This window comes from Lycium ferocissimum, unplaced genomic scaffold (assembly GCF_029784015.1).
Source record: "Lycium ferocissimum isolate CSIRO_LF1 unplaced genomic scaffold, AGI_CSIRO_Lferr_CH_V1 ctg15816, whole genome shotgun sequence".
In the NCBI taxonomy this organism is placed as follows: domain Eukaryota; kingdom Viridiplantae; phylum Streptophyta; class Magnoliopsida; order Solanales; family Solanaceae; genus Lycium; species Lycium ferocissimum.
In genome coordinates this window covers 1,517-29,426 of record NW_026716254.1, presented here as the reverse complement: position 1 = coordinate 29,426, position 27,910 = coordinate 1,517, and the positions used below count along the sequence as shown (strand labels likewise).

The window sequence follows — 27,910 nt, the reverse complement described above, 5'->3', positions numbered from 1 at the left end:
GCTATTCTTCTTTCTCCAAAATCTTGAAATCTCCTTTGCAAGAATAGCCAACTCTTCGATCTTTAGCCATTGTGGTAGCTTCCCATTTCCTCTTCTTCTCCCAAGCAATCTTCATCAACAAATGGACTTGGGATCCAAGGTGCTCATCAAAAGTATACTCGAACCTCCCGCTTCATGAATAAGCTTTGCAAGTGTTGTAGTTCCCGAGCTTGGCTCCTTGTAAATGGCCTTGAGGCAAGTGGGCTTGCATCATGTATATGATGATTTTATTTACCGCGTCCCTCACTAGAGGGCCGGGGCACGTTATATGTACACGTTATACATGCATATGTACATGATGATGTTTTACTTATGTCACTCAGTCCCATAATAGGCGGGATATGATATTGATACGCATGATTTATGTTTCAGAGGCAAGTCTTATGATTTTCTGTACTCCTTACTTGATGCGACGATTCTCTATCGTATTCCATGTTTTACACGCTCAATACATATTCCGTGCGACCCCTTTCTTCGGGGTTGCGTTTCGTACCCGCAGTACAAACGATCGATTTGGTGACCCGCCGCCCTAGGATACCGATTCTGCTACTTTGGAGCGCTCCTTGTTCCGAGCCCATATTTTGGTGCAGCACTCGTTCGTTGTATACGTGTGTGTCTATTCGTGTGCACGGCGGGGCCCCGTCCCGTCATATGATTCTCGTTATTACTCTTGAGGTCCGTAGACACACGTGTGTGGGTTGTGAATAGTTACTTCGGGCCCATGTCCGTGTGTGATTTATGTTTTTAGGGGCGGTCCCGCTCGCCGTGGCGGCCTCCTTGTCGGCCGCACGTATATATGTTTTGACATGTTGTGTATATTATAATGACGGCCCTTTGCCGCTTCGTACGCATATATGTTTATATGCGACAGGTCGAGACGACGTTTGACTTTTGTATATGTATAAGTTATTTGTATGCTGATTATGGTTAATAGGTGTGTATGGGTGTCCAGCTCGGGCACTAGTCATGGCCCACGAGGTTGGGTCGTGACAGTAGGCTGCCTTCAGGTACCAGTTCTGATTGGTGAGCTCCACTTCTTCCTAGAGCACTGCCGAGTCTGGATGTATATATGTTTGTATTATTTTTGTTGTGGCATGTCGGGGGCCCCGTCCCGACTTGCATATACTTCGGTCATGTTCATAGAGGCTTTGCGACGCTTCTTGTGTATAGCTTAGTTATGTTCTGTCAGTCGTTATATTGGCGTTGTGGGTTCATTGGACATATATTTATACATGATATTACGTTCATATCTAGCCTTAGTCTTATTTTGTCATTCGAGACATAGAAAACACAAGTTATAAGTTCGTTCGCTCGATTTTCGTAAGGTGCCGGGTGCCAATCACGCCTTACCAAATGTGGGGTGTGACATTGTCGTAGTGAAGTTGTTGAGGAAATCCTACAGGTCTGTAGGTTGTGCTTTTCATCACCTTTTGAGCCGGGTGGTTTCCACGTAAAAATATTGTGTCCTTTACCTTCCTGTTTGTTTTTATTCCGCAAACACGTACGTAGAACAAGTTAGGTAACGTGTTCTGTTCATAGGCGAAAAGTAAGTATACGTTGGGACAGACACCTAGGTCGTGCAAAGCTATCACGTATCACTAACACAGATATTTACAAGCCTATTTATTGATCTTATTCTTCTATCTTCAGCTCAAAAACTATAGATTCCACTAACAATATTGTTTGTGGCACTACTCTAGAGATCTTTGAATTTAACATTACCATGAATAATTTGTTGAGTCTTTATATGATGAGCTTGTTGTGCAATATGCACAGTTCAATTTACTTATTTTAGCTAGTTCGAATTATAGACATCATTTTGTAAGGATACTATGCTACTTTCTGGTTTTATTAATAAAGAAAAACTCTAATGGGCACCAACAGCCTGTCAGTGTAAATTGTTTTTTTTTTTTTTTTTTTTTTTTTTTTTTAAAAAAAAAAAAGCTTGCTATTGAAAGTAGTGAATTCATTTAGGATAACTAATAAAATCAACGAATATAAATTTGTGTTGCTTATTAATTTGAGATTAAAATTGATCGTCAGCTATGTTTTTTCTTCTTGGAATGTTTTGCAGAAAGAATGAACCGACCTATTTGACTTTGAATTTCAACAATAAATACTGAAATACCCAGTTCAATAAAGCAAAATAAAGAAGAAAATTAGCAAACATATTATTGGCTTCGCCAATAGACTGTTGCTTTGTAATGCGTAGTTTCATTTTCCATTAATATAACGTCACTTACACTATTAATAAATTATAGTTTTTTTTTACTTATTTGAGGTAGAAAATCGTGTCAACATTTTCTTGAACACCCAAACATCTTTTTGTAATAGTTGGTTAGTCAACATTAATTTAAATTCGAAAAAATGAGTAAAATTACTCCAACATATGATAAAGTTCAATATGAATAATTGGACACTATATTCTTAAGAGCATTCAATTAAATGAAAAAGAGAAAATCTCTTATATCATATATTTATTTGAAAATAAAAAGCAATTCTTCTTTAACTTTCACATACAAAATATTATGATTTAGTTTTTAGGCGTTTGCGATAAATGTCAACTACTTCTTCAATAACTAATGTCACAAAGAACAGGGAAAAAATTATTATAAATTTCATTTTTAATATTAGTATTGGACGCGGGCTTAGAGCCAAATGACACTAATATATGTAATATCATTCTCGTATGATACTTCACTCGACCGGAAGCTATCCTCAATATGCAAAACGATATAAAATCCGTTAGCATTTCCCTTTCTTTTTAATCTTTCGAATCCGTGATTATAGTTGGGACTGAAAGTGAAATACTTTCAGGTAAGCTCAGATGCATTACTCTACCACCACCGTGTATAATTTCTTGATTACAGTTTCCTTTTTGGAAGCTTCTTCCAGTACCACCTTTATGGAAGCCTAACAGTTACCATCTTAGCTCCAGCAAAATGATGTTACTATCCAAAGGACTCAGCAACACGACACTAATCAAAATATCAATTTTGCAAACGATATCAGTACAGAATTTCAACAAGAAAATTCCCATTTCAGTAACAAACTGTATCCACGTAACATGTTCGCTTTGTACAATTACAACAATCTGATAATAATACAAGAATGTCAGCTTTCCCACATTAATTGCACCAGAAAAAGCTCCATCATTGTTTTAGGCCATACTTGAAGCAAAGCGCACCAAGGGTAGCAGTGTGCTCCGCAGCTCCCTTACAGAAGATCTCTTCCCATATCTTGAAAAGTTCTGTTTCACATGCTCAAATCAGTAAAACTAAACTGTGATATGCGACTTACATTTAATGCACGGGGTACTCTCATCTAAGCCAAGAAGATTTAAAGAGGTAATCTTGAAGATTAGTAGAATTATGCAGGAAAAAATTTCCACGATGATGTTCCAATAGCATGTACATAATTCTGCTACTCTTAAATCTCTTCACAAGTAGTGGAACAGTGTGGATCATATTATGTAAGGCCTTTATTGCTTACATCAGTATGCAGTAAAAACATGTAAGTACATGAAAATCAAATTGAAGGATACTCAGAGAGATATACCAGATTTATCACTGGATGAAAGGCACATGATGATCATGTCGAACCTTGGGACCTTTGTCAGATTTTCCAGGTATCTAATTGCTAAATTCATATCTTCACTGATGAATAGAAGGAAAAAATCATGTCAAGATTAACTATCTGCAGACTCTATTTGAAGATTCCACCTAAATGTACCCCATACTTACATGAAAAATGTGGCAACACATCTTACAATGTCCATGAGCATTGGAGCAGACAATGCATTTTTAAATATTCGGGGTAACGTTGCAGGTGAAGTGACCTGAACAGAGAGAGCAGGTCTAGATTACTGAAACAGGTGCAGAAATTAAAAAGTAGTCTCTCACTGTTTTAACATAGATTTGACCAACAAATAAAAGAAGAAAAGAAGATTCAGAAAGTAAGTTAGACCTTCAATAACTGAGTTTGCAGAGTACGATCACCAGAAAGTCCCCGCCAAGAAACCTCAAACTGATAGGCTGAATTTGGTGCTGCAATACTTTTTGCAGCTTCAGCCTTGGCAAGAGCAGCTGCTCGAGCAGCAAGATCTTGGACAGATTCCTTGAGTTCTTGCTTGCTAGTTTTGTGAGTTTTCTGCAAAAATAAGTAGGACACCAAGTGTACGTGTAGGATTTTGAATATTAGCATAACAGAAATGACAGAACAATAGTTTGATATTGCATGTAAATGGAATACAGATGTTCACTAAAATACTCCCAAATAGTCATAAAAAAATTCAGACACTTGGAGGTACTAACTAATATTCAAGGTTTCACCCTATGTGAAACTTCAGTAATGGGTATGCATTAACATAAAATACTCAAGGGTGCTTTCAGAATATATATGCGAGATAAACCTTAATATTGATCTTAACTTCAGTTTGCAAAATAGTAGAACTACTTTTGTAGTAACCCTACCATATGCTTTCAACAAGGTCCCTACGACAAGTGTTTATGATTGTGCATTACTTATTTGAAGTTTACTGTATACATGGCTTGCTCTGAATGTGTTCATCATGAGGTAGATGTTTCTAGAGCAAACAAGTGCATAAGCTAGCAAGCGAAGATAGCTTTATGTTAGGTAAAAAAAAAAACTAAAAAAGTGTCCGACAACAAATTAACTCTATGTTGGTGATCGTAATTTATAATGACTCGACTTGTTCATCCAGAAAAAGAAATGATACAGGTTTAGTCTTTGTCATCATTAAACCAGAATTATGAATACCACTGTCAAAAAGGCTATGAGACAAGACCTCAGAGTTTTTGACAAATAACATTATATATGCTGAATAAAGTCTTTGACACAACATTATTTATGCTTATATGAACTGGAAGCATCTAAATCTTTGCTGTTAATCTGAATATGAGTATCTTCAACTTCCATAGCAGTCCCAGGAACATCTCTATTGTTTTCCTGCCAAAGAATTTGAATGTTCAAGGCATTGCGGATCGGTGAACACCAGTATCGGACTAAATTTTCACCACCTCATAAAATATATTTCTTACCCGATAAATGATCTACTATTAGCATCATTCAAGTTGAAATTACACTATAGAGATAACTGATATGTTGAGATGCGGTAGCTTGTCACTTTTACATGCTGGCGGTCTGATTTATTCAGATAGAGCAAAAATACACTACGAGCCTGAAAATTCCAGAATCCTTCAAATTAGCACATGAACCTTATTTTACAACTCAGCTGTTCTGTTTGATTTATCTTAATATTTATATTTATAGTTTAGTGCCCTATCTTGATTCATTTAAAGGAACATGGAGAGCAAAATGATATTCATAAAAGTTTTGGGTCTTATGAGCCGTAGTAGAATGCTTCAGATGTTGTTTTGTTATTTTAGTTAAAAACTTATAATTTAGCAGATGTGGCTATGTCTTTAGCTTGCAAGGTCAGTTAACCCTTAAGGACAACTAGTTTACTATATATATTACGTAGTCAAGGTAAAGCTGAATTTCAAAAAGTAATAGGTAAAATGAATAGTTCTAAAGATATATTCAACAGTCTTTTAGCTGATATTCCATCTGTCTATGCTGAAGTACGACTGAACTTTACTCCATCCTTGAAGCCTAAAGTTAACTTCTCTAGATTGTTGATCCATAATACCTGGTGAGAGCTCTATAAGTGTATGAGATGGTATCAAGTCAAGGCCCAAGGATCTGAAGTAGATAATCTCTATGATTGTATTTCTAATTATTAGCTCTTTTACTTTTCAACTCCAGTGGTTTATCTGGAGTTTTTGCTATTTCTGTTTCTGTAAAGACTATTTCTTGGTGTTGAATAAAATACCTCCAAACAGTCTGTCCCAACTTAATTTCCCTGCTAGACTGTCCAGAAATCGCTTACTTTGTAAAAGAGAAGATTCCTACACGCTTCAATTAACAGTCAGTATTCTGCCAAAAGTAGAGAGCCGCCGCACAACCTAATTTATATTAGAAAAAGTTCAGATTCTTCAAAGAGTCGACTTTATCCCCACCAAAGACCTACTTATTTTAGAATAAATTTAACATCTAACTTAAGTCACAGTACCTAAGATAGAAGATTTTTTATTGAAATAGAGGATTATTTTACATGTTAACAATCTATAATATACAAGTACTCAGAAACAACTCTTTTTGCCACGTAATCACATTTTTAAAACATTATAATAAAACACTCCGTAAGAAAAATATTCAAGTTATTGTTTATTTTAGGAAAAATTACAATAAATTTCAAAACCAAACATTTCTACCAAGGATAATTGATAATATGCATGAACTTTGGTCATCATATAAAAGTTCATTACATTTCTCTAAATCTTTCACGTCTGCCCACTATCAGTTTAACTTTTATATGCTAAGTGCAAGAGTACCAATTACTCTTATTAAAAAGAGTACTTGAATATTATTATTAAAATAACTGGTAGAATCAACCATTTGTTACGGAATTATGACAAGATGACAGTGAATCGGTTCATGATATTGCATTAAGATACTTAAATGCTATAATACTTTCCAACAATACTACAGTTTAGAATGAGAACCTTGGTAGGAATTCTCGGAACTTCAGCCACCTTTTGAGAACTACTTGAAACAGGTTGGATTACAGGGCCAGATTTAATTGTATTTCCAGAGTTTTGAGCTCCTTGTGCAAAAACTCCTGTTGCTCCTGATACTCTTTTAAGAATCTCCTACAAGGTTGATTAAATTGATAACTAAATAATCTGTGATCAATGCAATAAAAAGACATTAAAGAGTGTCAAAAACTAAAGATAGATCTTCAGTGCATACGAACAGAACCTTATCAGTTTAGTTTGCATAAGTTCCTATCACATCATATGTGCACAAACAGCTCTATTTCCCATTAACCAGATTATTATCCATGATAAGCCTACCTGTAGCAGACATTGGCTGGAATTACAGTATTTGAATAGGTGAATTGATAGTATAGCTGTTATTTCAATTGTATCACCTTTTGCGCGACGCTTCAAAGGCATGCCGAAGAAAGAAATCATTGTAGATTATTACTCTTTTGGGGGAAAACAAAAGTAGAGTGATTCACCTTCTCATATAGAGCCTTAACTTCTGTATGCTGCTTCTTGATCTCTTGGTTCTGTGGTTCCAACCTCAAGGCAAACTCAACATCTGTGTCAACGCATTAGACAAATAGATATAGAGACCTGAGTGAAGCTAAACATGTATAGATAAAACTATACTATACCTTCAATTGATTCTTTCAATTTCCCAACTTGTTTCCTAGCAGTTGAACGGCGAGAATAAGCTTTAATGTAGCGATCATCGAGATTCAAGGCCTCTGTGCAGTCGTTCTCTGCCTTTTGAAACCTAAATAAAAGGAGGTGTGAGAGAGCTTGCTCCCACTTTTCCCTAAACTAAAAGAACAATCAAGAGTGCATTTAAACTTGCCTTTTAATCTTAAGATAAGCCATGGCTCTATTGGCATAAGCTACTGCAGTTGGTGAAAGTGCAATGCTTCTAGAATAGCAATCAATGGCTTCATTGAACTTTTTCTGCTTAAACAACTCATTACCCTAGAGGAAATAGCATACAATGAATGACCAAGCTTTGCCATTTATAAAAGAAAAAGACAATTAATTAATTAATTAATTATTACCAGCTCTTTCTCTGAATTGGCGTCAATGCTACTCTCTTCAGATAGATGATGGGTAATTGGATTGTAATTAATATATGGAGCAGCAGGATTTCGGGATTTGCCAACTCCTTGTGTCCCAGTCTCGTCTTCTCTCTGTGCAAGGTAATTAGGCGAAATATTTAGTAGACATAGACAGACAACCACAGTCCTCATTGTGATGTAAACACTTATTATTGACAGGAAACTTAGGTAAATCGAGCAGTAGATATGAAGAGGTAGGTTTTGAAATAAGTGATTACCAACTTCGATTTAATGTTTTTGTGTTTATCCTTGAATGATAGCTCCCAATCGTGTAAGTTATTCAAGAGCCCCTGCATGTCCTAATCAGCCATAGAAGAATGAATATCAAGCAAAGGACAGGGGCACGAAACGAGAGTAGGAAGCGTAAGTCAGATACCTCGCCAGACTGCTTCCTTTGAGTTGGAACCCTCGCCATTCACCTCCAGATTGAGGGTTTCTCCACCTCCAATTTAGTCTTCTTCTCTTTCAACCTACGAGCCCCCAGGTCACTCTAAAAGTTTGAACTAAATAAACGGAAAAGGCTCAAAAGTAGTTTAAATATACGGAAAATTATTTGTATATACATGTTAAAGGAGAAATATTTATGAAATGTGATGATAGTTTTTCTTTATTTACAAAACATAACATATTTTTTGAAATATGATGGATTTTTATTTATTTTTCTGTTTTAAATTTTATTTCAGAAAATATTTTTTTTAAAAAAATTATTTTAAACATAAAAAAACAATTTTATATTTTTTAAAAAGTTTATTTTAATTTTTTTTTTTTTTTTTGGCTCAAAGGCTTAAAAAATTATCTCAAATTTTAGTGTATGAAAAATGTATGAAATGTGTATGTGTAAGCGAAATTTTTAATATAGTTTTTCATACACAAAATGTGAATAAAATTTTAAGTCTTAAGCGAGATATACACATTTCATACCATTCTCATACATAAAATTTTGAGCATAATGTTTAAGCCTTGATCGAGATATACACATTTCATATGTTTTTTATACACAAAATTTGAGCGAATTTTTTAAGCCTTGAGCAAGATATACACATTTCATAAACAAAACTTTAAGTGATTATTTTAAGCCTTAAATGTTGTATCAAAGTTGTATACAATGTTGTTGTAGTTGTATTAATTTTAGAGAAATCCAACATGAAATTTATACACGAAAATGTGAGCGAAATTCTAAGCCTTGAGCGAGATACAAATTTCATACCGTTTTCATACATACAATTTTGAGGTGATTTTTTAAGCCTTGAGCGAGATATACACATTTCATACCGTTTTCATACCGTTTTCATATACTAAATTTTGAGCGAACTTTTTAAGCCTTGAGCGACATATACACATTTCATCCAACTTTCATACATAATTTTTTTAGCGAAAAAAAATTTAAAAAATATATATTTTAAAAATATATATATATATTTTTAAAAAAATAAAAAATAATTTTTTTTTAAAAAAAAAGTATGTTTGTTATAGGGTTTGTAATGTTATGTTTTGTAAATAGAAAACTATCGTCACGTTTCGTAAATATTTCTCCTTAATATGTATATATACGTAATTTACCCTTAAATATACCCTCCCCTCCAGTTATACTTCCAATCCATGTCACGACCCAAATCGATGAGTCGCGACGGGTGCCTAATCCCTCGTGACCAAACACCCCTATGCTTAAATTTTGAACAACACTATCCAATAAGGACCTATAAATAATTCAATATGGACTATACTGTCTCAAGAAAGGAGGACATCCTGATCTCTGTACAATCTGCATATATATATATACACATGAACTGGAGAGAACAATGCGAGCCGACTAGGCCGCTACATATACTGTACACAAAAGAATAGTATCACGACCCGACTAGGGGGCTATGACGGGTATCCGGAGGGCGACTACCGAGCATCGCTCATCATGCCAATCATCATACTTATCCTGAACTCATATAATCTCAAAGGCAACACATGCATATATATATATATAAGCTCTCACGACTGCAAAAATGATATACAAATGTACAATGTAGTCACCATGGAGCATCTACTACCCACACATACGCATCTACGAGCCTCTACTAGAATACTGTGATATAAGGACGGGACAGGACCCCGTCATGCCCATGTATATACACAAAATAATATCTCAAAAATGGCACCTCCGGAATAGTGGAGTGCTCCTGTAAATCTGCTGAGTAGCTCCTAGGGATCTGGGCCACCTCCTTGTCTACCTGTGGGCATGAATACAACGTCCAAAGAAAAGGACGTCAGTACGAACATGGCACTGAGTATATAAGGCATGAACAAATAATAACATATCAAAGGAACAAGGGAACATCAATGAGGAAACAACCTGTAACTGAATGTCACTTAAGACGGAATAATGCATGCTAACTTACATCATAAACATCATCATATCAAGTATGCATATATAAGCTGCCCGACCATATAGGTATGGTGTGATCATCATTAGCCCGCGTCCGGGGTAAAACATTTCATGCCGCCCACTAGTGTTGTCTGCCCATGCCCTCTAGACATGGTGTATATGCCGCCCGCCTTAGAGGTGTCTGCTGGCCATCTAGGCACGGTGTAATCTCATCATCATGTACTTATCATAATGCATGCATAAGAACTCAAGGACCAACTATAACTTTAACGGGGTGACGTAAGGTCGGGAACCCCCGATTCCATTATGGAATAGTCATAATCATCCTGCCTCACCTTGAAGGAACTAGCATTATAAGGTGAGTGTAACAACAATGAATATCATGTTATAGGCTTTGGAATCTTTAGACATAGACTCATCATCATCATTATCGTGTTCATAATATGTCTCTTATCTTTATCTCATGAGAAGCTCTTTATAAACATAGACTCATAGTTTCCGGAATGTAAGAAAGTCATGGAAAGATAAAGGGAATCATGTCATAGGAATCATGCCTTAAAAAGAAGGGACTAGCCTCACATACCTTTTCGCCTTTCTAACTTGCCGACTATATGCTTCCTTCCAAGTTCGTAAGTCTACATTCAAAGGAATTCGTGCAAAGTTTAGATAATCGGAAACATGCTCAAGCTTAAGCTAAAACTAACGAAAATTGGGCAAAGATTTCCTCTGTTTCTACAACTTCCTCCATATGATATAACAGCTCCCAAACATCAATAACAACATCACAATATCATAATCAACAATCTTCATCAACCATACATCATTCAACTCTTCCAATTCTATTTCAAACCATTCATAACTAAAATTACCACACTACATCGTATTCGTCAACACACAATGCTTCTTCAACACTCTTAATATCATTTTCAACAAGATTATATTCATAATACATCAAGAGTCATGATTCATGTCAACTACTATTCAAGAATACCATTATTTTTACATTTGAGCTCTATATTCTATTTTCTTCCATAATCCAAGTCTTTCAACTTCTCAATATTCTAAATAACATGAAATGATCATAAAGCTTACCTTTAATTATGTAGAAGAGGTCTTTGGATGGAAATGGTTCGCTTGAAGAAAACCCTAGCTTCATTTCCAAAGAGATTCCTTGCTTTTATCAACCCTAGTTAGCATTCTTGCACTTGATTCCCTTGAATGGATGAAGTTGATCTTTGATTTATCTTGGATTCTTGTAAATAAAGGGTGTGGAAAGTTCTAGAGGTGTGGAGAGTGTTGGAGAGAAAGTGGAAAATGAAAGAAATGAATTTGGGCCTCCTTATATAAAATTTAAAATCTGGCCCGACGGTGTTATACGGACACATATACGGTCCGTATATGTGACTGTATAATGCTTCCAGTGGAAGATCCTTCTCTGGACAGGTTATACGGTCCCTTATACGGACCGTATAAATTATACGGGCCATATAAGTTGGCCGTATAACTCCCAGTTTTTGGAAATGTTATATTCCGCATTTTTGTACATTGGAACAATCCGGATTAATTATGATAAGTTAAGGACAAAACCATTCCAGGATACAGACTCGAGACTTTTGACCTTTGATTTTATTTTTGGACATAAGTTGTGCATGAATTTGTTGGCATGGAACAATTAGGAAAATTTGGGACTAAAAGTGATATAATTGGAAGTTGAAAATCATCCATTTTTCCATGTTGTAGCCGTGTAAGTGTGGTGGTTGGCCCACCCATTTTGTGTTCAATTTTAATTGCTCCAACACATTAGTGTGGGCCATAGACACATGTGCAACTATTGTGGAGACTTAAAAGATGACTTCTAAGTCATCTTTATTCATCCAACACTTAGAAAAAAAAAGGAACCAAGAAGTTGAAGAGAAAGAGGCTCTCGGCCAAGTGGAGGAGAAAATCAACTTTCATTCAAGCCCTTCCAAAATTATTTTGTTGATGCAAACCCACTATTTTGAGGTCCTCAAGTAGCGTGGAAAGCATTGTTCGGGTCATCCAATCACCCGTTGTGTAGATCGCAAACCCTAGGCAAATTGGGGAGTTGGAGAAGAAAGGTAAGAATCAATTATGTTTTATGTGTTATAAAGGTTGTACGTATGTTGTAGTATGTTAAAATGGAGGAAATTCATGAAATATAGTATGTTAGAATTGAGGCCACATGAGAGAGGTTTGGCCGTGTGAGGTGTGTGTGTGTTGTGTTATATTGAAGTGATGAATTAAGTTCTATATAGTATGTTGATGGTTGTAGTGTGAAGAAAAGAATTAGAATTATCCATATGTGCATGTTGGTATGTTGGCCGAAAATGGGTCATATTATATGACAATGAACGAATTAATATCGCTTAATGTTTTAGTCGTCGTCGCTATGAATTCTATGTTAGAAATGAATGTTTAATGACTCAAATTGATGTTGTGATTGTTGCGGACTGATTTGGAGGTTGTTGTACATTTAATGTAATTTGTACATTGATGAAAATAGCATTGTTAGAATGTGAATTGTGGATGCAAATCATGATTTGAAAATGGGGAATGTGTTAAAGTGAGGTTCTCGGGTTTGGGGACTAATTTCGGGTGGATTGGAGAAATTGTTGGATTGTTTGAAATGTTGTATGAATTGATTAGAATGTCTTTAAATATTGTTGGTATGGGTTCGGGTTAGTATTTGAATGTATAAGCGTCGATGTTGGCTTGAAGGTAAGCCGTTGAATTGAAATTATGAATGTTGTTGAATGATGGAAAAGAGAGTTATTATTGTTGTATTGCCTTTCGGATTGATTATTGATGTTGCTAGGTTGGTTGTTGTTGTTGTTGTTGATTGATTTGGCCGAGTTAAATTCTCGGGGTGGCCTATTTACGGGGGGAAATCTTTAATTTCTCGTAGAATTAAGGGCTAAATTGGAATTAAATGCCCAAAATGTCTATAGCTAATGTTTGGCATATTATGACTTGTTTGTAGATCTTGGGCAGCCCCAGACGTAGGTTGGATTTAGCTTGAATTTGGGTTATCTTGGAGAGAGTTTGAGGTATGTAAAGCCAACTTTCTTTCTTTGGCATGCCTTGGTTAAAAATAGGCTATGACACGAACTTCGAGGAAACTCTATTCTCGCAATCCGAGCATGTCTATGATACGCATTTGTTTCTTGGTATTCATATGTTGATGGGATGAAATGTTGATCCTTATGTCCTTGGAATTATTGATTTGCAAAGGTTGCATGAAAGTTTGGTTTTTGAAAGGAGTTTATTCTTAAACGATTCTAAAACTACAAACGCCCATAACTTTCACAGAAGAACTCGGATTGCTTTGAGATTTTCGTAGAGGACTGTATGATGTAGGGTGGGTATGTTTTCCATAGGCGGGCCCAGCTCGGGCCTACGCCCGTCCGTGGGTCCCGCGACGTTCCTTTATGTAATTTCGACAACTTTTGAAAGAAAATGTTGTAATTATTATTCCGATTTCAAATATGAATATTTTACTTATCTTTTGGATTTATGACAATGATTTTATGCATATGATTCCTCACGACTCCACTCGTGCATTCTGTTATATCTTTCGCCGAGTCCCGGGCCGGTTCTGTTGTCGTGCGCACTTTGTTATACTCCGGTGTTATGTCTTGTGATTATGGTTTGCCGAGCCCTCGCTCGAGGGCGGTTCCGCTCATATTTGGTGTTATGATGTGTATGGCGTTATGCCGTGTTTGATATGTGACGGGAATATGGAGATTTGAAACCTTCGGTGTTATCTTTGTGTTATGGCGCCATAGACGGGCGGGCAACCATATTTCATTTCCCTATGCATGATTTATATTTTGAAGTAACATTTTGATATTTTGGAAATGCATTTACTTTCGTACCTCTATTTCGAATACGACTCGATTTGTATACTACATTTTTCGCTTTGCATACTCGGTACATATTTTAATCGACCCCTTTTCTTCGAAGTCGCATTTCATGCCCGCAGTACGCGCCCGCACGCTTGGTGATCCACCCGTTTAGGACACCCTCTTCGTCGTTGAGTGCTCCCTTATTCCGAGCCACATTTTGGGTATATATTCGTTCGTTGCATTTGTATATATTTGTTCGGGGGTATGGCGGGGCCCCGTCCCATCATATAATTCGTTTGTCCGTTTAGGGTACGTGGACATGTATGTGGGTTATGCCCATTCTGTACAGTTGTGTTCGTATATGTTATGTTCTGGGCGATCCCCTTTCGCCGTGGCAGCCTCGTCGGCTTGCCTTTGTATATGTTTTGGGCCGTTGCGCCATTTGATAGCCTTGCCGGCTTTAATATATATATATATGGTTGTGTTTGAGATTTGTTTATGACAGCGTTTGATATTTGTGTCTGTATAAGCCATCTGTTTGCGACTCGAATTTATGAATGTGTTTGGGTGCCCAATTCGGGCACTAGTCACGGCCTACGGGGTTGGGTCGTGACAATGGGTGCCCAGCTCGGGCACTAGTCACGGCCTACGGGGTTGGGTCGTGACAGAAGTGGTATCCGTGTCTAGTAGAGTCTTATTTATCGGTGTGTTGTGCACCACATCTATAAACATGAGGCTACAGGACTTTTAGGATGTTATCTTTCCTTCTGATTCTAGATCGTGCGATAGAGCTGTACTATCAGGATGACTCCTCCCTAATGGATTGTTATGTTTTCAGTAATGCCTCCGAGAAAGGCCCACGCCCCCGAGAAGGGCAAGTCTCGACGACGGGGGAGACTAGCCGAGCCGGAGAGTTGCAGGGCCGTCTTTGAGCACCAGCCCTCGAGGTTGTGCCCCGACATCCGGGTTCGCACCCCGCCGGTATCGAGAGGGATTTGGAGCGACCGGGGCGCGAGGTCGAGGAGCGGCTCCACCGCCAGCTCCCGCGCCTCCAGCTCCCCAGCCAGGGGCGGAGGATAGGGCCATGCGAGATGCGGTCCAGTTGTTGACTAGATTAGTGGCGGGGCAGGCCCGCAGGCACGGATTAGGGGGTGATTATGCAGACCGACATGATAGTTCGAGGACCCGTGACTTCTTGACTTGTAATCCCCCAGAGTTCTACGGGTCGAAGCCCGAGGAGGATCCCCAGGAGTTTGTCAGAACGGATGCGATGCACGGCGGGGGTGATCGGCGCTTATTTGGGTACGTTGGTGGCTTCCTATCGATTGCGTGATGTAGCCGTTGGTGGTATGAGTCACGGGAGTTGTCGAGGGGCGAGGATGCTCCTCGGCGGTGTGGGACGAGTTTGTGGAGGCCTTTACGCACTCCCGGAGATGAGGTGAGCCGGAGTTGACGGATTGCGTGACGGCGATGGCGGCGAGTGTTCGGGATTATAGTCTCGAGTTTGATTCACTGGCTCGATATGCACCCACCATTGTAGCTGATATGACTGATCGGATGCATCGGTATGTGATGGGGCTGGATCGTTACTTGGTTGATAGCTGTTTGGTGATGGCGGCCCAGTCAGGGATGGATATCGCATGGGTACAGGCATATGTCCAAGGTATGGAGGATCGACACAGGGGGCGTCAGCCCGACAGAGATTATGACAGGGGCCAGCCCAAGAGGGCTAGATTAGCTGGTTATTCGTGAGAGTCTCGGCGGCGGCCTCGAGCGGCGGTATGCGTCCTCCCCGGCCCGGCACGGAGTACACCTAGGTTCACTAGCAGGAGACCAAATAGTGCAGGGTATTTGGGAGCGGGTCAGAGCTCCAGGGCTTCGGGTTCGCAGGTGGATCGAGGTTCCGGTCAGTCGAGGCCAGCCATACCTCAGTGTTCTTACTGTGGGGGGCATCATCCGGGAGAGTGTTACCGTGCCACGGGTGCTTGTTTTACTTGTGGCGGCCAGGGTCATCTTATGAGAGAGTGTCGTCGGGGGGGGGGCGGGGGGGGGGGGGGGGCCCGGCTCATCGAGTCGAGCGGTTCGTCTTCCTTCCGTAGCTATGCGCCCGATGGGGCAGGGCATGCCGACACCAGCAGGCCATGGCAGAGGCTGTGGCGGAGCCTCCAGTTCTGGCGGTCCGTCGAACCGCCTATATGCATTGACCCCTAGACAGGATCAGGAGGCGCCACCAGACGCGGTTACAGGTAATTTAGACTCCTTAATTAGTTATGCCGATTGATGTATGAACTGTATGTGATAACAGTAAAATAGACTCCCCCGAAATGCTTATAAGACCCCATAGGGCTAGTTTAACATTCGAGGACGAATGTTCTAAAGGGGGGGAGGATGTTATATCCCGTATTTTGTACATTGGGACAATCCGGGTTAACCATGATAAGTTAGGGACAAGACTATTCCGGGATACGAAGTCGAGACTTTTGATCTCCGATTTTGTTTTAAGACATAAGTTGCCTATGATTTTGTTGGTATGGATTGTTAAGAAAAATTTGGGGCCAAAAGTGAATTATGAGAAGTTGAAAATTCATGAAACTTGGCCATGTTGGCCGTGTGGCATTAATGTGGCCCCCACACATGGTCTTGGCCAAATTTAATTGATCCAACCCATGTGTGGGCCATGCTACACTTGTATGATTCATATAAGGGCACAAAAGATGACTAAGTCCTCATAATTCATCATCTTCTACACTTAGAGAAAAATCAAGAAACTTGGAGAAGAACAACAAGGCCATTCGGCCAAGGAAAAAAAAATTGAAGACCAAAAATCTTGAGCAAAAAAATATTTCCATCTAGCAAACCCACTAATTGAAGGGTCCTCTTTAACGTGAGATAGTTGTTGGAGTCGTTAAACCGTTTGTTTTATCAATCGCAAACCCTAGCCAAGTTGTGAAGATAAGAGGAAAAGGTAAGGATTAATCTTGTTTTTCATATGTTATGGATGATTTGGGTATGTTGTAATATGTAAAAATGGATGAAACTCATGAAATATGGCATGTTGAAGTTGAGCCGTGTGTATGGTTGTAGCCGTATGTGATGTTGTGTTGAGGTGATGAATTAATTCTATTTAGCTTGTTTGGTTGTTGTAGTGTGTTGAAATGGATGGAAATCATGAAACTTGGGTGTTGATGTGGTGGCCGAATAGAGCCTCCCATGTATGGCAAGGAATGAATTAATTTTATTTAGTGTTTTGGTTGTTGTTATTGTGTGGATTCTATGTTGATAATGGAAGTTTAATGGCTCAAATTGAAATTGAAAGTGTCGTGGGCTGTTTTAGTGGCCAACGTGATTCTTATGTAATTTTTATATTTATGAGAATGACATTGTTAAAGTGTGGATTGTTAGTGTAATTCATGAATTTGTGAGAGAGGAATGTGTGTTGTGTTGTTCTGGGGTTTAGGGTGATTTTCGGGTGAGTTGGAGTGTTGGTTGGATTGTTTGAAATATTGTGTGGATTGTTTAAAGTGTTCTTGAAAATTGTTTGAATGGTTCCGGATTAGTAATTGAACGTATGAGCGTTGATGTTGGTTTGAATATAAGTAGTTGAATTGGATATAATGAATGTTGTTGAATAATGTAGAAAAGAGCTACTAACGTTAGAATGCGTTTTGAATTGATTATTGACGTTGCTAGTTTGGTTGTTGGTATTGTTGTTGATGAATTTGGCCGAGTTGAATTCTCGGGGTTGTTGCATTTACAGGGGAAATGCTGCCCAAATTTCTGTAGAATTAAGTACTAGTTTGGAATTGAATGCCTAAATGCCTATAGCTAATGTTTGATATCCATTGACGTTGTATAGATTTTGGGGAGCCCGAGATTTGAGTCGGACTAGCTTTGAGAGCGGACGAGGTATGTAAAGCTTATCCCCCTTTTCTTTTGGCATGTCCTAGACGCAAGTAAGTTATGATACGTTATGAGCCTTGGGGGTAACTCTATTCTTATGATCCGAGTGTGCCTACGACTCCTATTCATTTCTTGATGTTGGTATTCCTAATGTAGTAGAAATATGGTCCGTATGTCTTTGATTTGATTGGATTTGAAATGTTGTATAAACAGTTTTGTTCTTAAAGGATCTTATGTCTAAAAATGTCCGTAACTTTCACAGACAAAACCGGATTGCTTTGATACGCTCGTAAGTGATCCTATGGCGTATAATGACCTTAACTTTCATAGGCGGACCCGGGTTGGGTGGACGCTCGTCCGTGGGTCCCGCGACCTTCCTTTGTATAGTTCTGACGACCTTTGAAGGAACTTAGTATAGATATCTTCCCGACCGCGAGTATGGCTGCTTATTTATCTGTCGAGTTTGAAATGAGGATCCTTATGCATATGATGTCAAGTTTGAAATGAGGATCCAATTTGTCACACCCTATTTTCTGTTAGGGCGTGATGGGCACCCGACCCTTATTTAGGGCCGAGCGAACCCGCTGACTCTCGTGACACTCATAATCATACTAGGCCCTTAAATCATAATATGAATACATAATGAAAGTTTTGCAGGAAACGAACATGCTTTTCATCTTTTTCGAATCAAATAAAATCTGTAATTATATGAAATACGTAATATAATGCATAACAATACATCGGCTTATGGAGCCGCTTTCTTCGACATATATATATATATATATATATATATCTCTATATATGATCCATATATAACATATCACATATACTGATGACTCGGAGGCCTCTAGGGAAGAAATGGAGCTCGCCAATCCATTCAACATCTTCTACTCATCCGGGTGTACTGCGTGGCATGAACTTACGAAGAAAAGAAAAGGGGCATGGAATATGTACATAGTATTAAAGCATGAAATACGGTAAACAAGATCGTCCGAAATAAGGAATACGAGAAAATCGTAAGACTTGCCTTTAAAACATAAATCATGCGTGTCAATATCATGTCAAATTCCTTATAGAACTGAGAAACATAATTAGAAAATCATCTTGTACACATGCATAGATATAACGTGCCCCGACCCTCTAGTGAGGGACGCGGTAAGTAAAATCATCAGATGCATATACATATAACGTGCCCCGGCCCTCTAGTGAGGGACGCGGTGAATGAAGTCATCATATGCCATCCTGGACACCTCCCCCATATCATCATATCATCATATATATATATATATATATATAACGTACCCCGGCCCTCTAGTGAGGGACGCGGTGAACAATGCAATGGAGTTGCACGAATACATGCCCTGGCCCGGGACGCAGTGAAAGACATATTGAGCTTTGCACGACGAGAGTAGTGAGAAACCATATGTAATTAAAACATTTTCAAAGACTCAATGAAATAGTATGAACGTGTGTGTGTGTTTGAAAGTCGGGACAAAAGTTATATCAAATATTTTTCGGACGCCACTCGGAAACATATCAAACATCAAAAACATATCAGAGAACCGTAGGGATCATACTCATACGTCAAACCAATCCGAGTCCGCCTCGGAAAGTTACGGACATTATTCAATTTAGGACTTTCTACAAATATATCGAAGCAATCCGAGCCCTTCTGTGAAAGTTACGGTTGTTCGTAATTACGGAACCATTTAAGAACAAAACTCTTTTGAAAACAAAACTTTTATGCAACTTTTGAAATTTAGTCACACCAAAACATAAGAACCATAATTCGACTACATTAAGAATACGAATATCAAGAAACAAATAAAAATCATAGACATGCTCGGATCGCAAGAATAGAGTTACCTCGGGGTTCGTGTCATAACTTACTTTCAACTAAGACATGCAAAAAGAAAGAAAGGTTGAGCTTTACATACCTCGTCCACTTCCTAAGCTATTCCGAACTTAAGTCTCAGCTTCTCAAGATCTACAATAATGTCGTTAGACATCAAACATTAGTCATATGCATTGAAGAATTCAATTCCAAGCCATCATTTCTATCTACAGAAATTTGGGCAGCATCTCCCCTATAAATTCAACAACCCAGGAATTCAACTCGGCCAATATCATCAACAACAATACCAACAACCATTCCAACAATATCAATAAGTAATTTCAAACGCATTCTAACATTAATATCTCCTTTCTACATAATTTGACGACATTAAATTTTCATTCAAATCAACCGCATACGATCAAACCAACATCAATATTCACACGTTCAAGTACTAATCCAAACCATTTAAACAAGATTCAAGAGCACTTCGGACAATCCACAAAATATTCAAATCAGCCCCTCCAATACATCATGCAACCCGAACTTCCCAATTCCAATAGGAACAACAACAACACATTTCTTTCTTTCAAATTCATCAACTACACCAACAATCCACACTTTAGAAACATTATCTTCATAAATACAAGCAACTATATTTAATTCACATTAGTTTCCAAAACAGCCCACACACGATTTTATCTTCAACTTAATTCATTAAACCTTTATTTACATCATAGAATCCACAACACAACAACCAAAAATACTAAATAAAATTTAGTTCATTCCTTGTCACAAAACAGCCCATACTCACGGCTCAACATCAACATACAAAGTTTCATGAATTTCATCCATTTCTACACACTATTCCCTCCGTTCTAATCCGTTAAAACTCTGAATAAACTTGTTAAAAATGAAAAGGAACCTTAATATTACCTTAAGTATGCAGCCACCACGTCCACCCTCTTCTTCTTGGTTGATTTTTAGCTCAAATTAAAGGCAACGCGACGTACGACACTTTTCTCTTCATGGGCTTCGGAATTCGGGGCGCGGATTTTGGTCAAAATTAGTTTTTCTCTCTAGGCTCTCCTCTCTCTTTTTCTCCAGAATTTTCTGGGTGTTTTGGTATGAAAAATGAGGAGAGAAGGCTGATATTTCATTTAAAAAGGTGTGGGTAATGGGCACGACTGGTTGGGCTCGGGTTGGGCCCTAGCCCATCGACCTTTCTTTCTTAAAACGTCCATATCTCCTTATCCCGATGTCTCCTGTGAACCCACGACCTATGGTTCGAAAGATATTTCAATTATCTACAACTTTCATTCTGGGAGTTTTCCCAAATTCCAAACTCATAATACCGTTTTGGCCCCCCGAAGTCAGATCACCCGAAGACGTTTTCTTAAATCGCCCTTTTGGAGGGCTTACACTCATTTTTAGCTTATAGGTCCTTCTTAGGACTTGCTCAACTTCACATGTACCACTCATATATCTCTTCATATGTCCTTTATAAAATCCTGACATGTGGGTCCCACCTTAACACACGGCCACTTTGGCCTTTTCATGAAATTTTTATTTCAACTTCTAGCCCCTAATTTCCCTTAATATTCCATACCAATAAAATTCATAAGCAACTTGTGCATTAAAATAAAATCGAGAGGTCAAAAAGTCTCAACCTCGTATCCCGAACTAGTCTTGTCCTTAACTTATCATGGTTAGCTCGGATTATCCCAACGTACAAAATACGGGATATAACATCCTTCCCCCCTTTAGAACATTCGTCCTCAAATGTTCAACTGGCCTCGTAAGGTCTTATAAGGATCTCGGGGGTTCCCTTTATTGCTATAACATGCAGTTCCATCTACCAATCCTATTTCTTCTTCATCTCCTCTTCAGCTTCTCAAGTCATCTCCTTCCTGTTATTATTCCGCCACAATACCTTAGCAAAAGCCACGTCTTTAGTACGCAACCTTCTTACCTTGCGGATAATGTAATAAGGCCCCAGTATATCTTGGGCTAAGCTTTTTCCTTCTTGTCAAATCTTATTACACCTTTCAGGAGTGATATCTTCAAGCATACTTACTCGCCAACCTGGAATTCTAAGTGTCGACGCCGATTGCCATCATATGATCTCCATCGTCTCTGGGCTACTGATAGTCCGCTCGTTCTGACCATCTTATAATCCCCTTTACTCAACTTGTAACATTCTAGGCACATTATCCCATGTCATCTCTTTATCTTTAGTTCAAACTCTTCTATCGTCCCTTTGCTCAGATTTTGCTCTTAACTTTCCTGTTACACATGATATTGCAATCTTTATGCGAATATACGAATGTGCTCAAATTAGCCTAGAAATACCTTAGCATGACTTCAATAATCCTTATGTTCCACCTTATCTCCCCTTCTATGCCTTACCGCCGATATCGGGGTAGATCTTTGGTTCAACCATAACCCTGTCCTGTTCGTCTTCAGTACCGATTCCATCTCAGCAATTTTTGCTTAAGTCACCTTTCCCTCTTTCCTCGATGCACCCAAAGTCTCGTAACCATGTTATTATTACTAAATCCAAACTTTCTCACTAAGTATTCACTTGGTTTCATCCTTAGCATGTAAATATTCATGGATAACATAACTATTCTTATATGACTTGTATAACATATATTCATTCTTAATCACGATCTTTCCTTCTCCGGATTCATGTTATTTCACATCTCCCCTCCGTATATTATTCGCCGGTAGCCTCTCTTGTCACACTTCTCTCCCTTCCTTTTCTCACTTCCTACCATAGGAGGTTTTCCATTATTAGTGAACAACTCTATTGCCCACATTGTGACTTCTAATCCAACGTAGCAGTATTGCCCTTCACAATGTCCCTGTAAGCTACTCGTTACTTTCCTTTGTCGTATTCTCTCTTTAAACCTTCACTTCCCAATGTCATATCTTTCAAAATCTCTACAATTAATTCCCAGCACTAGCTCGATTGCTGTCCTAGCTTTTACCCCTTTATTGCTGGCTTTTGAATCTTACTAACTTGCCTCGGCCAGGAATCTTAACCGTAGCCCTAACATCCGTATCAATTATACCATAGTGTCAGTCGTCTCCATTTTACACTTGCGTCTCTCACCCTCGCTTCCCCCCTTTGGGGCGTACTTATATCATTACCCAATTATATTCCGCCCTATATCCGTATTTCCACCTTCAATTAGGCAGCGCTTTTATTTCGACCTTTTTGATTTCCTTGTCTTCCGTCTACTCGCTTTCTTTCTTTTTCCAAATATCATTGCATTAATATTTTCCAAGCTCAACCTGTAGCAAAAACAGCATCATCTTGCCTCGTAACATTTGCGCCATTCATACTTGAACCTCGTTGCCTTGTCCGATTAATGCCTTCCCTATACCGGCACGTTGGTTGCCGGAATGCACATATCCGTTTGATATAGCCATGTACGGATATCATGTGTACGTACGTATTCATATAATTATTACCATCTCACCTTACAAAATATTTCCAAACACTATTCCAACTCACCCCAATTCTAAAAGTTCGTGGCACACCTTCTTTCTCTTCACCGGTCTAATCCGCCTCATCCTACGTGACCTCTTGAGGTTTACCCTCCACCTAGACTCTAATTTTTTCCTTAGATTAATCTAACTTCTCATTTGCTTCTTACGTTCGAATTTGCAAGACTTTCGTAAAACTTCCCAAGGGTCACCCATCCTAAAATTTCTCTCACCCCAAAGACGCTTAACCGGAACTACGATAAAATACGATGCTTTAACGCCGGTATGATTGCGTCCACCTCACCGCATGACCTCCATCACGTAATCTGGGGTAAGTTGAAGTCTTAACAGATTCCAAAATATTCTCATAACACATCTCCTTCCGAATTAGAAAGGGTCTCTTACTCTTCCGATTACGCAATTACTATGTTGCCCTTTTCAATCCTCAATATTCATTTTTCACCTATGGATATGACTACTTCTCGTCCTAAACTTCCAGATCCCCGATGGCGATGAACTCACTTTAATCGTCATTACTTGTAAATACTTGGTTATCGGCCTTTGGTTTTCTGCTCTCATTTTACCTCGTTCCTCTTCCTTCCTGTATCCGAGTCTCTTATCGTCCCATCACTTATAATACTTGTATCCTTGGCTACACATGTCATGGTCTGTCACTACACTGTTGTCCCGCTTTCTTCTTATCTCCTTTTTCCAATTACCCTTTCTTTTCTTACGCTTACTATCATTTCCATTATTATATAACGCTTATTCCAAACTTTTCCTACAAAACTTGACAAGCCTTTCTTATTCGTTCTATATCTCACAAGCTATCTTATCAATACATTCATATCCGTCACAATTCCTTTCCTCGGCCTTTCTTGTCTTAATCATACTATTACTTCTTTTAACTATAAGCTCGTCACAATTCATCCTCGCTTATCAATTCGGTCGGTACCTTAAATAACACCCATCAAAGTTTATCCGCCCTTTTCTAAATCATCTCTTAATGTCACAAGCCCTTTCCAAATTCTTTTTACCATTTCGATATCGACCTCCTAACTATTATTCTTATTTCAGCAATTAACTTCTTTCCCGATGTCCGCTGTACTCGTAGCTTAGTCAAGTCTTATCATTACTATTGGTACAACCTTTCAAGTCATATTACAAACCTATATCTCATTCTCTTTTTATTTCTGGGAAAATTTCGGCAGAGTTTCCTCTATATTTCTTACTATCTCAACACCTGCATGCAGGAAATACCAACAGTGCCTCACAGGGCCAACATATATATGTATATATATATCATATCATATCACGGCCACACAGGGCTCCCATTACCAACAACAGTACGAAGATGATAAACTTACCTCGTGTGTCCAACTCAATCTGCACCTGTTACACTTTCTTGTTTACCTTCCCTTTTTAACCTTCAACTCATATTTCGATCGTACTTCAATACCTTATTCGACATATACCTTTCACACCTTTTCTTACCTGCGTGCTTTGTAACTTCCAATATCACTCGTCACTTTCTTCTGTCGATGTCATTCTTCTGCTGCAATCAAAGATTAGTGTGAAGAATCTCATTTCCTACGACTAGGCTCTACGGCACGATCTAAGATGTCAAAGAAGATTAACCATCCTAGATGCCCCGTAGCCTCCCGTTTATAAATGTGGCGCGCTTCACACCCATAAACGGGACTGCGGACACGACTTTGCGGACAACCCTAGGACGAACTACTGCGATACCAATTTGTCACACCTATTTTACGTTAGGGCGTGATGGGCACCCGACCCTTATTTAAAGGGGCCGAGCGAACCCGGCCACTCTCGTGACACTCATAATCATCTTGGGCCCTTAAATCATAACATGAATACATAATGAAAGTTTTGCGGGAAACGAACATGCTTTTCATCTTTTTTCGAATCAAATAAAATCAGAATTATATGAAATCTGTAATATAATGCATAACAATACATCGGCTTATGGAGCCGCTTTCAAAACTGACATATCATACACATGACTCTGTCTGCAAAGTCTCTAACATGATCCAAGATAACATATCACATATACTCTGACTCGGCAGCACTCCGGGAAGAAATGGAGCTCGCCAATCCGGTGGAACATCTTCTACTCATACGGGTGTACTGCGTGGCATGAAACGCAGCCCCGAAGAAAGGGGTCGATGCGGAATATCGAGTATGTAAAGCATGAAATATAGTAAACAAGATCGTCGAAATAAGGAATACAGAAAATCGTAAGACTTGCCTTTAAAACATAAATCATGCGTGTCAATATCATGTCAAATTCCTTATAGAAACTGAGAAACATAATTAGAAAATCATCTTGTACGCATGCATAGATATAACGTGCCCCGGCCCTCTAGTGAGGGACGCGGTAAGTAAAATCTTCGGATACGTATACATATAACGTGCCCGGCCCTCGCGAGGGACGCGAGTGAATGAAGTCATCATATGCCATCCTGGCCACCTCCCCCATATCATCATATCATCATATATATATATATATATATATATATATATATATATATAACGTGCCCCGACCCTCTAGTGAGGGACGCGGTGAACAATGCAATGGAGTTGCACGAATACATGCCCTGGCCCGGGACGCAGTGAAAGACATATTGAGCTTTGCACGAGCAGAGTAGTGAGAAACCATATGTAATTAAAACATTTTCAAAGACTCAATGAAATAGTATGAACGGACTGTCATTTGAAAGTCGGGACAAAAGTTATATCAAATATTTTTCGGACGCCACTCGGAAACATATCAAACATCAAAAACATATCAGAGAACCGTAGGGATCATAGTCATACGTCAAACCAATCCGAGTCCGCCTCGGAAAGTTACGGACATTATTCAATTTAGGACTTTCTACAAATATATCGAAGCAATCCGAGCCCATTCAGAAAGTTACGGTCGTTCGTAATTACGGAACCATTTAAGAACAAAACTCTTTTGAAAACAAAACTTTTATGCAACTTTTGAAATTTAGTCATACCAAAACATAAGAACCATAATTCGACTACATTAAGAATACGAATATCAAGAAACAAATAAAAATCATAGACATGCTCGGATCGCAAGAATAGAGTTACCTCGGGGTTCGTGTCATAACTTACTTTCAACTAAGACATGACAAAAGAAAGAAAGGTTGAGCTTTACATACCTCGTCCGCTTCCTAAGCTATTCCGAACTTAAGTCTCAGCTTCTCAAGATCTACAATAATGTCGTTAGACATCAAACATTAGTCATATGCATCGAAGAATTCAATTCCAAGCCATCATTTCTATCTACAAATTTGGGCAGCATCTCCCCATAAATTCAACAACCACGAGAATTCAACTCGGCCAATATCATCAACAACAATACCAACAACCATTCCAACAATATCAATAAGTAATTTCAAACGTATTCTAACATTAATATCTCCTTTCTACAGAATTTGACGACATTAAATTTTCATTCAAATCAACCGCATACGATCAAACCAACATCAATATTCACACGTTCAAGTACTAATCCAAACCATTTAAACAAGATTCAAGAGCACTTCGGACAATCCACAATATTCAAATCGAGCCCCTCCAATACATCATACAACCCAAAACTTCCCAATTCCAATAGGAACAACAACAACACATTTCTTTCTTTCAAATTCATCAACTACACCAACAATCCACACTTTAGCAACATTATCTTTATAAATACAAGAAACTATATTTAATTCATATTAGCTTCCAAAACAGCCCACACACGATTTTATCTTCAACTTAATTCATTAAACCTTTATTTACATCATAGAATCCACAACACAACAACAAAAAATACTAAATAAAATTTTGTTCATTCCTTGTCAAAAAACAGCCCATACTCATGGCTCAACATCAACATACAAAGTTTCATGAATTTCATCCATTTCTACACACTATTCCCTCCGTTCTAATCCGTTAAAACTCTGAATAAACTTGTTAACAATGAAAAGGAACCTTAATCTTACCTTAAGTATGCAGCCACCACGTCCACCCTCTTCTTCTTGGTTGATTTTTAGCTCAAATTGAAGGCAACGCGATGTACGACACTTTTCTCTTCAAGGGCTTCGGAATTCGGGGCGCGGATTTTGGTCAAAATTAGTTTTTCTCTCTAGGCTCTCCTCTCTCTTTTTCTCCAGAATTTTTTGGGTGTTTTGGTATGAAAAATGAGGAGAGAAGGCTGATATTTCATTTAAAAAGGTGTGGGTAATGGGCACGACCCGGTTGGGTTCGGGTTGGGCACAGCCCACCGACCTTCGCCTTAAAACGTCCATATATCCTTATCCCGATGTCTTCGTGAACCCACGACCTATGGTTGGAAATATATTTCAATTATCTACAACTTTCATTACTGGGAGTTGTCCCAAATTCCAAACTCATGATACCGTTTTGGCCCTCGAAGTCAGATCACCCGAAGACGTTTTCTTAAATCGCCCTTTTGGAGGGCTTACACTCATTTTTAGCTTATGGGTCCTTCTTAGGACTTGCTCAACTTCACATGTACCACCCATATATCTCTTTATATGTCCTTTATAAAATCCCGACATGTGGGTCCCACCTTAACACACGGCCACTTTGGCCTTTTCATGAAATTTGTATTTCAACTTCTA

The 27,910-nt window shown here is 38.7% G+C and overlaps 1 protein-coding gene across 1 annotated transcript; it reads right to left on the bottom strand.

The window, feature by feature from the left end:
• Positions 1-3,047: 3,047 nt before the first annotated feature.
• On the bottom strand, positions 3,048-8,295 carry LOC132042513 (uncharacterized). The gene is made up of 13 exons (XM_059433030.1): positions 8,151-8,295; positions 7,993-8,073; positions 7,715-7,846; positions 7,507-7,631; positions 7,304-7,425; positions 7,145-7,227; positions 6,627-6,773; positions 4,923-5,007; positions 4,495-4,532; positions 4,006-4,188; positions 3,783-3,877; positions 3,598-3,695; positions 3,048-3,289 (listed from the first exon to the last, which is right to left on the bottom strand). Exons 1-13 carry the CDS (start codon positions 8,187-8,189, stop codon positions 3,192-3,194), a joined length of 1,326 nt encoding a protein of 441 aa, XP_059289013.1. The 5' UTR covers positions 8,190-8,295; the 3' UTR covers positions 3,048-3,191.
• Between the last annotated feature and the right edge of the window lie 19,615 nt (positions 8,296-27,910).

Bases quoted from the DNA above. Each gene is read 5' to 3' on its own strand.
- LOC132042513 (XM_059433030.1), bottom strand. From the start codon at position 8,189: ATGGCGAGGGTTCCAACTCAAAGGAAGCAGTCTGGCGAG. The intron at 5,008-6,626 runs GTTCTCATTCTA...ATTCTTTGGCAG, and splicing joins TTCCGAGAATTCCTACCAAG to GAAAACAATAGAGATGTTCC. The intron at 3,696-3,782 runs GTAAGTATGGGG...TCTATTCATCAG, and splicing joins TGTGTTGCCACATTTTTCAT to TGAAGATATGAATTTAGCAA.